A 14645-nucleotide genomic window follows, 5' to 3' on the forward strand; every position below is an offset into this window, starting at 1 on the left:
CCTCTCAGCACACTCAATCCTGCTACTTTCAACTCTCTCACTCCAATATTCACTCACCCTATTGATCTGCTTCACATGTGGTCTTACCCTGACACCCCCTCCCTCAATCCTTCCCTCATACACTCTCTTCACGAATTCATTCTCCCCCATTCTCATCACTTGTCCAAACCATCTCAACGCACCACACTTCACCCATTCCACCACTCCACACTCTACTCTTTTACTGTCGCACCCATACCAAACCACTCATACATGCTTTCAATACTTTCTCCATCCCATCCTGAAACACCACAAGCACCTCTTAAATAACTCATTTCCACTGCACGTTTGTATTCTCCATTACTGTGCTGCATTCCATGTCCATGTCTCCTGAATACTGAATACTGCCTCCTGAATACCTTTATGACTGCTGAAATTTTAACTAAGTCAAATGCTTTCTCATATGCAATGAAAGCCATGCATAGTGATGTATATAATGCTTGTGCAATTGGTACTACTTCAACTAAACTAAAACTTCTTCAATACTGATTCCTGAATTCTCCTCACATTTAGCTTTAATCTTTATTAATAGAAAAGCACATATTTGTGGGGTTGTCTTTGATAATAATGCAACTTTAGCAAGTAAGTATAAGGTAACAATATCTAATGAAATTTTGGGATAAGCGAGATTGACATCACGTTACAAAGGATGAAGAGCTAAGCTAAAAGTGAGACAGGGGAGGCAAGCTATTGGTGCTATTTGTGTAGATGAGAGGAATGTGAGCACAGGGGTAAAAAAAAAAAGTCGTCACACATAAGATGCCACATAGTCCAATAGGGGATAACTTACGCTGAGGTAGATGATGACATTGGGTGACTTATTGCAAGTGTAGTAGTAGCACCTTGGTCCATAGGAAACACAGCTAATACCTTCCTTCCATCAGAATGCTGAACATAGTAGTACTGCTGCTTCTGGGCATTATTTGTTGACAAAGGTCTGAAAAGTGCTGCTACATAATATTGGAACAATTTTTTTTACAGGGATAAAACTAGATTACTAATATAATGGTACCCAATTTGGTCATTCATTCAAATTCTTGAAAATATTATCATTAAGAGGCAATCATGCTTGATAAAAAAAATTAGGCTTTAAAGATTGATTCTACCATCAAGTATTGTAGTGACCTACTCATATCAAAATGTTATATAAAACATACATAATTACATGTGTGTCTGTGTCTGTGTGTGTGTGTGTGTGTGTGTGTGTGTGTGTAATCCACCATGGTCTGACCACACGATAGACTTGAGATCACCAGCCAGTACCCTCCTCATATGAGCTTAAAACTCACAAGTGATGGATCTTTTGGTACAGCTGTAACCTCTGTGTGTGTGCGTGTGTGTGTGTGTCTGTGTGTATTTACCTAGTTATGGTATACGGGAGAGGAGCCACACTCATACTGTCCCATCTCTATATTTACTAATATCCAACTTGACCTTAAAATCATGAATCGCCTTTGCATGGACCACATCTTTTTCCAGGCAGCTCCAGGTATTCATCACTTTGTGGAAAGCTATTTTTCTTTATATCTCTTCTACAGGCTTCCTTTTTCATCTTCCTTCCATGACCTCTTGATTCTCTTGTATCCCACATAATTAGATCTCCTTTGTCCACATTTTCCATCACACTCAGGCCCTTATATACAATAACCCTCTCTCCCTCCTCTTCACCAGTGTCAGCAGGTCCAACTGCTTCAATATCTCTTCATATATTAAGTCTCTTAGTCCTGGAACCAGCTTTGTTGCTGCCCTCTGAATCCTTTCTACTTTCTACTTTCCTTATATTAGACTTTGTACCATGTGTGTGTGTGTGTGTGTGTGTGTGTGTGTGTGTGTGTGTGTGATCTCGCACTTACATTCTGACTTCCTCTCCTGTTACTGTTCCTTGGGATGTGACTAGCTTCTGCACTGGCTGTTGTTGTTGCTGTTGCTTGAGATCATGGGATGCTCTTTGCCGATACTGAGTTAACGTGAGCTTTTTAGGTGTCACAGCCTGTGAAGAAAACAATCAACTGAGGGCACACCCAAGTATTTATAGCAAGAAAACTTTCGATACCTAATTTTGCATGTAAGAATTACCCATTATAAGTCCTTTTTATTTCAACTAATTTAAAATGTAAAGATTAAAAAAAGAACTAGACATCCAAGGCATAAATGGTAAATGGATCACAAGTGTCATTAGTCCGATATTTTTCTGAGAGAATTTACAAATACTCATCTTATCCAAAATATTATTCATGATGCTAGTTTTCCATTCTGTTTAGAAAGTGTACCAATGATAAGCATTTCTGAATTATTAAACTTATGCTTAATGCTTTTATTTCAATTGCAACATGTCCCTGCCTTTCATCCTTCATACCTGCAGAGTCACCTGCTTTACTTGCTGCTGGTGCTGATGATGATTCTCCTGTTGCTGCTTCACAGGAATTGCTGTGGATGCAACTGGTGTTCCTGACACAACTTGGTTTACAGGAGTGACAACCTGGAAGATTGATGAAAATATTATCATACTGGCACACAAGAATTTAAGGAGATATCATACATATACTTAGTACTTAGAAAAATAAAGTTTTGTGCCTGTGTGTGTGTGTTTGTATTTCATTCAACCTTGCTCTCATCCTGCACTAGACTAGTAATTGCCAGTCAGTAGTCTTCCAGAAAGAGCTTTTGAGCTCATAAGGCCAATCTATTGGTACGGCTGGAACCTCACACACCACTATTCCTTTTGATAAAAGGGAGACAGCAACTGTTCCTGTTAAGGAAAACTCTTCAGCCTCAGCAAGGTGCGAACTTCAGCCTGATAGGTGCCAGTCACTGCACTGTAAAGCAGCATGATTTCAGCTTGCCTTTCCAGGCACAGTTATTTTTTCATTAGCTTCCTCAATCCTTTCACTCTCTACTTCATTACATAATCATTACATAATCTGGCTGCTATTTCGGCCGCCTCTTCGGATTCTTTACAGGAGCAGCGAGTAGCGGCGTTTTTATCTTTTTATTATTGTTTCCTTTTTTGTGCCCTTGTGCTGTCTCCTATGCTGTAAAAAAAAAAAATAATAAAAAAAAAAAAAAAAAAAAAATTAACAGCAGTGGTTGAGTGGTCAGCGTGTGGGCATGGTGTCCTGGACGACCCGGGTTCAAATCCCACCTGCCACTACAAGCTGACAATTTTCAATCATCGCTGAGTGGCTTAATATTACCTACATGTTGTCCTGAAGACCACCTATCAACCTGGACTCCAGCAAAACTCTCTACAGTGAAGCAAAGATGAGTTCCAGGGGGCAGCATGAGCCAAACAAGATGGCATCATTATAAACACTTGCCTTGCACCACTGGGTCGACTGGGGCTGACCAGCAGGCCCCATTGAGATAGCCTATCAGTGCGACAAGCCGAACTGGGTGGGTGGGTAGGGGGAGCTAAGCCCTGCACATTATACGCACTCCTTAACCCTTTCCATCCGTGACGCAAACATCGGCGTCACAGTATGGAAAGGGTCAAGAGGAAATGGAAGAGGATTAATTCTCTTCTAAACCTCTCAATCCCTCTTAATCCTCTTCCATTTCCTCTTAAGAGGTTTAGAAGAGGATTAAGATGAAATGGAAGAGGATTAAGAGGTTTAGAAGAGGACTAACCCTTTCCATACGGTGACGCCGTTGGACGCCGAAGTCGGAGTCGCCGGAGTGAAGGGGTTAAAAAACTAAAAGCATGAGCATGGATCATATCTTACAATATCTAATAACTGCTTTATTCATCCATTATAGCAAAGATGATATATGAAAAGCATCTTAAACAAAGTAATATTCTATAATCTACAGTATCTTACCTCCTAAAAGCAGCATGAAAGGAAAACAATTATATTACTGTAAGCTGTACAAACAACAAGTCACCTGTTGCTTTCGGTGCTGCTGGTTGCTCAGCTGATGTGAGATCAACATACGTTGTTGTGCGGTGGAGGGTTTGTTTACCTTGCTTCGGTTGACACTTTTCTGTTGAGTGTCTACTCTATGTTTAAGCTGTTTTAGATACTGCTCTTGAAAGGAAGGCTGTTGTTCATCCTGCTGTGGTTGTTGCTTTTGCTGTGCTTGTTGATGCTGTTGTTGTTGTTGTTGTTGTTGCTGTTGTTGTTGTTGTTGTTGCTGGTGTTGAAGCTGCTGCTGAATTCCAAGTGGTGTTTGTCTCTGAACCTGAACTGGATTATTTCTTTGTAATCTTGGTTGCTGGGGTCTGGGTGTGGCTACTGATTTTGGAGTCTGAGGGTTTGGTGAGCGTATGGCTTGACTTCCCACCATATGGGGGGTGTTTGGATGCAGCAGTGTGGCAGGCTGAACCATGCCAACCCCTCCCTGTCCTCCCACCTGTGCTTGAGGACTTGTGCGAATGCTGCCGACACTCACAGGAGCCCGGAGTAAACGTGCAACTCCTTTATCCCCAACTCTCTGAAAGACAATGTTTGAGTGAGTTCAGAGTTTTACAGGATGAATTTAACTCATATTTAATATTCTAGCACCAGGCAGCATAGGCCAGTTGGTGTAACTGATAACTAAATATCTACTAAATATACTGTATATCCTGCACTTACATATAACATAAAGAAATAGTTTCCTTTATATAGGGGTTCATGCCATGCTCACTCCCTTATTAGAAGATGAAGACATAATACTACATATCATAACAGAAATAAAGGAAGCAGAAAGTTATTGCAATCTCTAATTGATAATACAAATGAAATAGACTACACATTGGTCCATTCATAGCTTACAAATCTGCAAACCAAACTCCATTCTAAAGCAAATTAGAGTAATCAATAAAATCCTGTTTGTTTTACAGGCTGGATAAAGGGATTGAGAAGATTGAGCTTTGAGAAAAAGGAAACATTCATAGTCATGGGAGATATCACCTTGTGATATGGGGCAAACTACATATTCAAGTGCCATCTAATTCACATGCCAAACATAAGAACATAAGAACGCAGGAGTCTGCAAGAGGCCGGTAGGCCTGTACGAGGCAGCTCCTTCACCTCATCCATTGATGCAATGATATATTAATTTTAGATGCCAAAAGTGAGATAAATTCAATTAATGGAGATCCAACTTTGCTAAATCCAATAAAAATGTCATTATAAAATTTGTGATAACTAGACTCAAGCTGTCACCACAAAGTGCCATCATCTATAAACTAGACATTATATGTCAAATTGGCTTATAGATAGCATTAAATTATAGATATAAACAGTTAAATCATAGATTAACTCTAAAGAGTCAATCCTACTATCAGTGACAGAAAATCACCAAGAAAAATGAAAAAAATCTTAAGCAATAACTTTAAATCATCCACACTGCTACAAAAGTGTCCTACAAAGTCTACATGATGCAAGCACCAAGACATACACCAACATATACTAGTATATACTCAGAACAATAAACAAACAGGAGGCAGATATACATGAATGTATGTGATCTGTTGCTGAGCTGGCTGCTGCCCTCCTTGAATTAGCTGCTGTGGTTGCTGCTGAAGCTGTGGCTGCTGCACAAGTTGGTGTGGCTGTAGCACAAGCTGTTGTTGAAGCTGTGGTGATCCCTGCTGAACAAACTGCTGTTGCTGCAAGGGCAAGTGTTGTACCTGCTGTTGAGGTTGCTGCTGCTGCTGCAGCTGGAGTTGGTAGGGCTTTTGGTGTACTTGTTGCGGTTGTCTCAGTTCTTGAGGAGTTCTGAAAACAATATAACCATGCCATGAAAAATCATGAGTGTACTCCTTTGTACAATTTTATATGCCCTGTTACAATGCACTATTAAAAATAAAGGAGGAAAAAAGAATGAAAATGCATTTGAAGCAGGAGGAGGAAGTAGCCTGTGAAAAGGGCCACAATGAACATCCACATACTCTAATTGTCCCCATCTCCATCACATTTATAAATCTAAACACCATAGCTGACACAGTGATATATCTCAGCTTATCAAGGTCTAAGCATCTGCAACAATGAACATTTTATTGAACAAATAAGGTCTAAACAACTTCTTGAAAAATATGTTCCTGACTGTTTCTCCAACCAACTTCAACAAATTGATCTCTACGGTTTCTTGCAGGGGTGTGGAGTTGGAGTCGGTGGAATTATGCTATTTTTGGTTGAGTCAAAGTTGGTAATAATATCACCAACTCTGACTCCTTTACGTGATCAATTCTCGTATAAAGCACCTAGTTGCACTGCTAAAACAGAGTTGCCATTAGTGGGTGGGTATGAAGCGAGGTGTGAAGTGACTGGGTGTGATGTGTGTAGTGTGTCTGGGTGTGATGTATGGTGTGGTGTGGCTGTGTGTGCTGTGTGGTGTAGTGTGGTATGGTATTGCTTGGTGTTATGTGGTGTAGCGTAGGTGGGTATGTGTGGTGGTGTTGCTGTGTGTGATGTGTGATATGGTGTGGTTGGGTGTGGTGGGAGGTATGGTGTGGCTAGGTGTGATGTATCGGGTGGTGTGCCTGCGTGTAATGTGTGGTTCGGGGTTGCTGGTTATGATGTATGGAGTGGCATGGCTATTGTGGTGTGTGTTGCTGGATATGATGTGTTGTATGGTGTGGTTAAGTATTATGTGTTATTTTGTGTGGGGACTGTGGGATGTAGTGTGGCTTTGTGTGGTGTGGTTGGGTGTGATGTGTGGCTAGATATGCTGTGGCTTATGGTGTAGTTGGGTGTGATGTTTGACATGATGTGGCTTGTAATATGTATGGTGTGGCTGGTATGATGTGGTGTGGTGTGGCTGGTTTGATGCAGAGAGTGCAGTTGCTGGATGTCATGTGTGGTGTGGTGTGGTTGAGTGTGGTGTGGTGTGGCTGGTGTCATGTGTGATGTGGTGTGACCGGGTGTGGTATGTGGTGGTGTTCTGGGTTTGATTTGCATACCACAGTATGGCAGAAGAGGGGGAGTGGGAGGGGGGAGGAGTCAGTCACAAACTTAAAATTTCCTGGAATCGGAGTCGAAGTCAGAATTTTTTTTATCTGACTCCACACCCCTGGTTTCTTTTACCTATTCCAAAGTAGCCAATTGCTGTTTCACCAACATTTTTGGTCTGTACTTTGGCATTAAAGTCTCTCATGACTATTGAGAAGTAGGTTTTATACTTCTTAATTGCTACTTCCACATTTTAATAATTTTTTTTCACTTCATTGTCAATGGAAGTTAATGTTGGTGCATAGAATGGAGTATCTAAAATTTGTATCAATAGTTCAGCTGTTACTCTTTTGTCTATGATGAAGAATTCTTCAGTTATCCACTAGCTACAAGTCCTTTGCAGCACAAGATATGTCTGTCACACATGAATTAATAGTAAATAGACATCCATTCCATTAATCAGAAGAAAAAACTGCTGCATGCAATACAAAGAACTTGACATTACCTGCTTATTATTCTTTGTCCTGATGGGGTGATGAAATGTGGCTGAGGCTGTGGTTGAGGCTGAGGCTGAGGCTGAGGCTGAGGCAGAGGCTGAGGCGGAGGTTGTTGCTGTTGTTGTTGTTGCTGCTGCTGCTGCTGATGTTGATGTTGCTGCTGAATTAGTTGTTGTTGCTGGACTACCTGTTGCTGGGAGGTTATCTGTTGCTGCTGCTGCTGTTGCTGATTTATCTGTTGTTGCTGAGATATTTGTTGTTGAGTGACCTGCTGTTGCGTCACCTGCTTCTGCTGGGTTACCACTTGCTGCTGAGTACCCTGTGGACCAATCTGCTGGTGCTGGACTACCTGTTGTTGGGGAATCTGTTGCTGTTGAGCTACCTGTTGCTGTGGTACCATCTGTTGCTGCTGCAGGAGAATCTGCTGTGTGTGCTGAGGTTGTTGTTTGATGGCAGGACTTCCAGCATATACAATCTGTAGTACATAAGGAGATGGTAAACAATATTAATTAATAACCTATACAGGCATCCCTTACAATATGATTGGGTATGTTCCTAACCACTAAAAATATTAACATTAATTACATACTCATCATAAAGAACCCCAATCTTTTCATTAGGCTATTGTCACACATTCATTGACTCCAGATGTTAAAAATGCCGTGCTGCCAGATGTACATTACGACCATCGAAAATAGACCACATCAAAACGACGTTGTTAAGATGTTGTTGAGATGGACATCCAACGGTCATAGTTTATTGCCAACGGGTGACAGATGTCAGGGAGTGCGCCAATTGTTTTGAAATTTCCAAAACCGTCGGTGTGGCCTGACGTTGTTCGGCATCGGGAGTCAAGATCATGAATATGACACTAGCCTTACCAAAATTTGGTAAATCATGTACAGTACTGTCTCCAGGATTGCGAGTTTCAAGTTTGCGATTCACCGAGTTTGCAATAGGGACCCCAAAAATTTGATTTTTATTGAAAACTGAAATTGTGATATGATCTGAGAGGAAAAGGAAAAGGCTGCTAAAACTGGGGGTTTTCACACCTTGTTGTGGTCCTTGACTCCCATTCTCGCTCTTACCCACCCCCTGGGCCTTTCCATTGGCCGCGGGAAGCATAGTGAATGGGATCCGGGCAGCCAGGCGCATGTGTGTGAGCAACCCCGACCACGCGCTGGGCTCGAACAGTTGACGGGCGGCTGATGATGGTGATGGTGATGATGAGTGTTGGCGGCGTGGCCTTTGCATCGGCACCACCCAAACGGTATTTTCATTGGGGCCTGTATGAGTGTGGCTATGTTTATTGTGGGCCCAGGCTCCTCATTTTGCTAATTCTTATTTTCCACATGTGCGGGACTTCTTTCTTTTCTTCCATCTCTCCTTTTTGAAAAAGAAGAGATGAAAGAAAAGAAATGGGTCCTGTGCAACATGTGGAAAATAAGAATTGGCAAATTGAGAAGCCCAAACCCATAATAAACACAGTCACACACACACACACACGGGCCCCGTTCAGGTGGCGCCGATGCAAAGGCCACACCACTGACACTGATCATCACCATTACCATCATCAGCCGCCCGTCAGCTGTTCGGGCCCAGCGTGCAGCCGGGGCTGTCTGCACACATGCGCTTGGCCACCCAGATGGATGGCCAAGCGCAAGATGTCGACGGTTTTCAATTTTCTCCATAAGAATAGTGGTTCAAAGTTTGCAATTTCAACGTTTGTGACCCGCAACGTCGACCTATTTATGGGCTATGACATTTTATTAGTCATGTTTTTTTAGCCTGTATTTGGGGAGGAGGTGGCTGAATGGTAAGCGTGCCAGTGCCACGTCCAGGAGGACACGAGTTAGAGTCCTGCCTGCTGCCACAGCTGGGGGGTTTTTCAGTCACTGCCGTGTGGCCTAAGACTACCCACATGCTGTCCTGAAGACCACCTATCAACCCGGACTCTAGATTCTCTCTAAAAAAGAGGTTCAAAGATGAGCTCTAGGGGGCAGCATAAGCCAAGCAAGATGGCACCACTATAAACACTTACCTGTACCATAAAGGGTTGGGGCCGACCATAAGGCCCCACCAAGAAAGCCTACTAGCGTCGTAGGCCGAAACGTAAATAAAGCAATGAATAAAGAGTGCCCCCCCTATCAGTGTGAGTTAAAAGGAGAGACAGATCATAAAGGAGAGTAAAGAATCGTATTAGATTTTTGGTAGGGTACGCATATGATTATGTAAGCAATCAATTGCATAGTAGTGGTTGTCTGTGCTTGAATATAGACCACATTTTCACAATGAGCAGATGGCAAGTTTTTGAAAACTAGTAGGACATGTGACTATGATCTAAAACTGTTGTTGTTCAGTATATATATATATATATATATATATATATATATATATATATATATATATATATATATAAATATATATATATATATATATATATATATATATATATATATATATGTGTGTGTGTGTGTATATATATATATATATATATATATATATATATATATATATATATGTATATATATATATATATATATATATACATATATATAAAATCAGTAAGGAATTTAAAGATCCGTTCTCCACTTTTACCTGTTGAGAATGTGGTGGTCCAATTTGATACACTTGTTGCTGATGCTGTGAGGAATACACCACTCTTTGCTGGACTTGCTGTGGGGTTGTGTACACAGTCTGAAAGACAAAAATATGTCAATCAACAGTGAAAGAACTCAATTACATATGCGACAACTAAATTAGAGTTCTTTAATGTGGACATGACCTACAAGTCTTTAGCCACGTGTCTTAGAACCCCAACTACTTTTTCTAAAAGTTAGAAATAAATTACATAACTGATGTTATGATTTAGTGCCTTGATCTTCCTTAGGAAGTACAGGTACAGTCCATATACAGATAAGAGTAGCAAGGAAGCACTATGTCAAAAGTTACAGGGCATTACTGTTAATCATTGGTGCACAGCCACCAGCATATGACTGTGGCATTTTACAGATATTTTTTTCTGGAAATGAGAATGGTGCTGCTTTTAAATGAAGCAATGCCTTGCTGTTGTACATTAAAGTGGAGCAACAAGTTGGGAATATAATGCTTATAAAGTTAGAGGCATACACTATACCTGCAAGAGGTTGTAGCCACACAAAGTAACTCTCATTTGAGTTCCCAGAGCTCAATGGCCATAGCTTTCATCTAACTGCTAGGGTAGGGTGTGCATGTTTCCCACAGGTTTAATAAGTTTTGGAGGAAGAATGGTATGACTGTGAAACAAAGAGTCTGGGAACATGTGTGTGTATGTTTGAGGCATGATAAAAGTCAAATTAAAAATAGCATCCAAATCTTGGGTTATTGCTACTCTCTACTTGGACCTGAGTATAATCAGGAACTTTTACTTTATGACTTGTTACTTTCAAATAGGTGCCTCCAATACTGACTGAAGTGCTGTGTCTGATTATTATGATCCACTAATCTAAACTAAGCCCCAGTCTTCTGTGCCAGGACTGATGACAAGCCTACCTGCTGTGGCTGAGTGTACACCACCTGCTGCTGGGTCTGCTGAGGGATGGTGATGGAAAAGGTTCCCTGCTCCACCAAGATTCCTCTTCTGAAACCATGATTAATTATTTTCTTTACTCAAAGAGTTATTCTCATTCTATGCATTTATCCTAATTAGCATGTGATTACCATCTAATTGCATCAAATAAGTAAGGTTCTTTAGGCAAATATTACCCTATACATCTGTCACAACAGTGTTCTACTACACAATGCTGGTAAATACTCTAACAGTATAGCATTATAAAATTAATATATAGCTACCATTCTCACAGAAAATAAAAAGCAATTCAATGCCACAATATGACAGAGAAAAAAAAATCTAGGAAAGTGACAATAATAATGACATAATTAATGTGTGAAGGGCGAGAATTGTCTAGGAAAGAAGAATAAAGTATTAGTAAATCAATGTAATAAAGTGATGTATGAAGGGTGACCTGAACAAAAAGGACAGAACAGTAACAGAAAAGTGAATAGAATGAGTAGAGCAGTGTGTAAAAATATTATATTATGGATGGACAGAAAGAAGGAATGAAAACAGAACAACAGACCTAATGTGTGAGGGGTGTGTGCTGATGTCAAGAGTGATCTGAGTATACAGGAACTGCTATGTGCCAGAAATGAAGGATGGAATACTCATGCTCCACCACTCAAATAAAGCAATGTGGACATAATTAAACAATGCTAGCTGATCACTTTTGGCAAAAGCATGTGACTGACTACTCCTTACATCATTATGTGCCTCATACTTAAGTTTGCATTTCTACAGAAAACATCAGATTATAGATGTCAAAGTAATTTATGCTAATTCTCAGTGTTTCTTGCCCCACATGCAGTTCAGGGAAAATTATAATAAAGCTGCCAATATTCCCATGACAAATCCCTTACTCGGTTTCCATAAGTGTTAATTCTTCGCAGTCATTGGAAATTACAACATACGGCTGGTCTTCCATAATGCCTTCTATGTTTATGCAACCCTGAAAGAGAGGAGGAAAAAGAAACGTTAGTCTCCTCTATATAGCATGCACCACTAATACTAAAGCTTAAAGGGTGTCTTGAGAGTAGTAATGAAAGCTAAAAATGCCTGAATAAACCATAAACCTATCTATAAATATTTTTCTGATCAAATGCCATGCAGTATTCATGGTAAATAAAACATAATAAGGATTGAATGATGATCCACTTTGAAGACTTGTATTCCCCCTTTTTATTACCCATATTTCAGCTGTAAAAAGCAATTGTCGTATGATCTATCTTTGTGTGTCCCATGTCTGTCTCAAACTATCAACGTCTCTAGAACAACTTTGCAGGAATGTGTACTGTCATTCCAGCCAATCAAGCCTGGCAACATGAGTCGGAGGAACCTCAGAAATTTTTTGATATATTACTTAAAGTTGACTCATCGTCAGACTCGTTGGTTATCCCTGGAAGCATGTGTATCTCGTTTGCTTGAATAGTGGGATGCTTTAGTGTAATACTTCACAGCTGTAGTTATTGAAAAGTATGACTCTTCCTATGTTATGGAAAGAATTCATCAAAATTCAATAACAGTTAACAGTTCCTTCTTGTTCAGTCACGCTGAGCAATGAGTTCAATACATCATGTCAAGAGTAACAAACCAATGCTGCACTACCTTCATAATCATGTAAGACAGTTACTAAGAGATCTCAGGAGAGACTGATTTTATCAAAATCAATTATGTGTATGAATGATCCAATTACATTTCATGTGTACAACACCAAATACCTATCATGTACCTGTCAGTCAAAGTTATGTTGGCATCAGTGCTACAGACAATTTAACCTATCAGCAGCGATGGGCCAAGTTTGTGGCTTTACCACATACCTGCGATGGGCCAAATTTTTGGCTTGACATAAACCACCCAAAATAGAATATGCACCAATTGATTACAAATGCGTTGTTATCTATTATATAGTGATTTGCGTGAGTGATATTTTTTTTCTCATTAATTTGCTTAGAGAAGCCTTTAAGAAACATGATTCCCACAACTACCAGGTTAACTCTGTTGAGAAAAGATCATGAGGGTATGACAAATTAAAAGAGTTGCCAGGCAGGTTGGCAACATAATTTTTTTAAAGTTCTGATTTTTTTTCCTCAGGCAATGCAAGGAATTTGACACCCAGAAGCCTAAGAGAGGTATTTCATGCTTTTCCTGTTCTTAATGATATATGTGATAGAGAATAAGCCGAACTAGAATGGAGCTGACTGGCCTTGGATGGGTGTTTTGAGGATGTGGAGGAGGATGCAGAATTTTACCGTTTACCGATGATGAGGTTTCATCCGCTGGTGCAGCGCTCTCGAGGGCCGTCAACAATTACAACGTTAGCCTCAATAATAGTCTTCAATGCACTTATTCTCAAACATCGTATTGAATGAGTGAGTGTCTTAATTTCTTTCATGAATAATATCACATATAACCATTAGTTCAGTTTCATGTCTGATATTTTCGTTATAGTATCACAATTAAATATCCAACGATTATTTCCAGCACACTGAACATTCATCACACACAATTTATCTTTGAGTACAGACACTGATTAAATGCCATGATCGGTCATGTTACAAATTCTCTAAATTTCAGTCTGGAGAACTACACAACACTGGTCATTCGCTGGTGCACTCCTGTGATTTATGATTGCCAGTGCATTTGAAACAATTTGGGGCATCTCCATTGGTCTTGGCAGCACAATTGGCCTCAAGATGGCCGTATCTCTGACAATGATAGCATATAATTGCATGGTATCTGTCTTTCACTGTGTATATTCCCCATTCTAATTTTAATTTGTCGTGAGTCTTGTGAATCAGCTCTCTTACAGTTGGGTCACACCTCAATATGTAGTGCATCGTGCCACCAGCTGCAGGCTTGCTAAAAACCAGCTCAATCTTATCCTCTACACCCCCAATGGCGTGTAAAAACTCATTGCGGTCTAAGATGGTCTCCTTTGGAATTTTGGAAGAAACAGCTCAGTCTGAGAACTAAAGGCCAGCCACAGTATCCAAACCTTTGTCAAGTAGTTGGATATTCCATGACACCCCACAATTCCAATGTGGTTGTTGAGGATTTTTGTTGTTGTTGTATGACTCACTGAGATAGAAGTTCACTTAAAAACATTTGTCTTGTCAGTTTACTTCACATTAAATATGTTTTAAACTAGCAGGAATATCTGTGCATCACCTGTCAGGTGTCACAGGTTGACAATCTGAGGTCTGCACTTAAAAGGGGTATTACGTTGGGCAAATTTTCTGTGGATCTTCAGTCAAACAACGATTTCCGCTGGTGTGGTTCTCATTTGTGTGGTTTTATGACATGTCAACGATCTTCCAAAGCTATGGTAGATTTCACCGAAAGATGACAGTATTACTCACCATCATCATCATCAGCAATAACAAGAAACAAGAAGAAGCTACACCCTACTGTCCCTACATTCGCACAGCTAGGAGTGTTATTGCCTGGAACAAGGCCTTTGAGACTACTTTAATTGAGAAATTATGGAGCATGCCAGCTTTGTGGGATCCCAGGCATGAATTGTATGCAAAAAAAATGCATAGAAGGAAGAGCAGACACTGGTTTCCTAAGCCTTGTGTCTTTCTTGGCTATAGATGGTTGCACAAAGGTCAATATTTCATAAAATTGGTCCTTGCTGAC

General features: G+C 40.3%; 1 protein-coding gene across 5 annotated transcripts in view; it reads right to left on the bottom strand.

Annotated features, from left to right (window-relative positions):
* LOC126995631 (uncharacterized) overlaps nucleotides 1-14645 on the bottom strand; it is a 36462-nt gene that overhangs the window by 19697 nt on the left and 2120 nt on the right. For 2 of the 5 annotated variants that reach the window (XM_050855359.1, XM_050855360.1), the window contains 9 exons: nucleotides 11867-11955; nucleotides 10943-11030; nucleotides 10010-10108; nucleotides 7420-7886; nucleotides 5477-5741; nucleotides 3922-4470; nucleotides 2396-2518; nucleotides 1893-2029; nucleotides 830-976 (listed from right to left, as the gene is read on the bottom strand). In XM_050855359.1, the coding sequence (XP_050711316.1) occupies nucleotides 830-976; nucleotides 1893-2029; nucleotides 2396-2518; nucleotides 3922-4470; nucleotides 5477-5741; nucleotides 7420-7886; nucleotides 10010-10108; nucleotides 10943-11030; nucleotides 11867-11931 (1940 nt within the window). In that variant the 5' untranslated portion in view covers nucleotides 11932-11955. The remainder of the gene's footprint in view (nucleotides 1-829; nucleotides 977-1892; nucleotides 2030-2395; nucleotides 2519-3921; nucleotides 4471-5476; nucleotides 5742-7419; nucleotides 7887-10009; nucleotides 10109-10942; nucleotides 11031-11866; nucleotides 11956-14645) is intronic. The other 3 variants (XM_050855362.1, XM_050855361.1, XM_050855363.1) reach the window with 3 other exon arrangements.

Source organism: Eriocheir sinensis, chromosome 8 (genome assembly GCF_024679095.1).
Source record: "Eriocheir sinensis breed Jianghai 21 chromosome 8, ASM2467909v1, whole genome shotgun sequence".
In the NCBI taxonomy this organism is placed as follows: Eukaryota; Metazoa; Arthropoda; class Malacostraca; order Decapoda; family Varunidae; genus Eriocheir; species Eriocheir sinensis.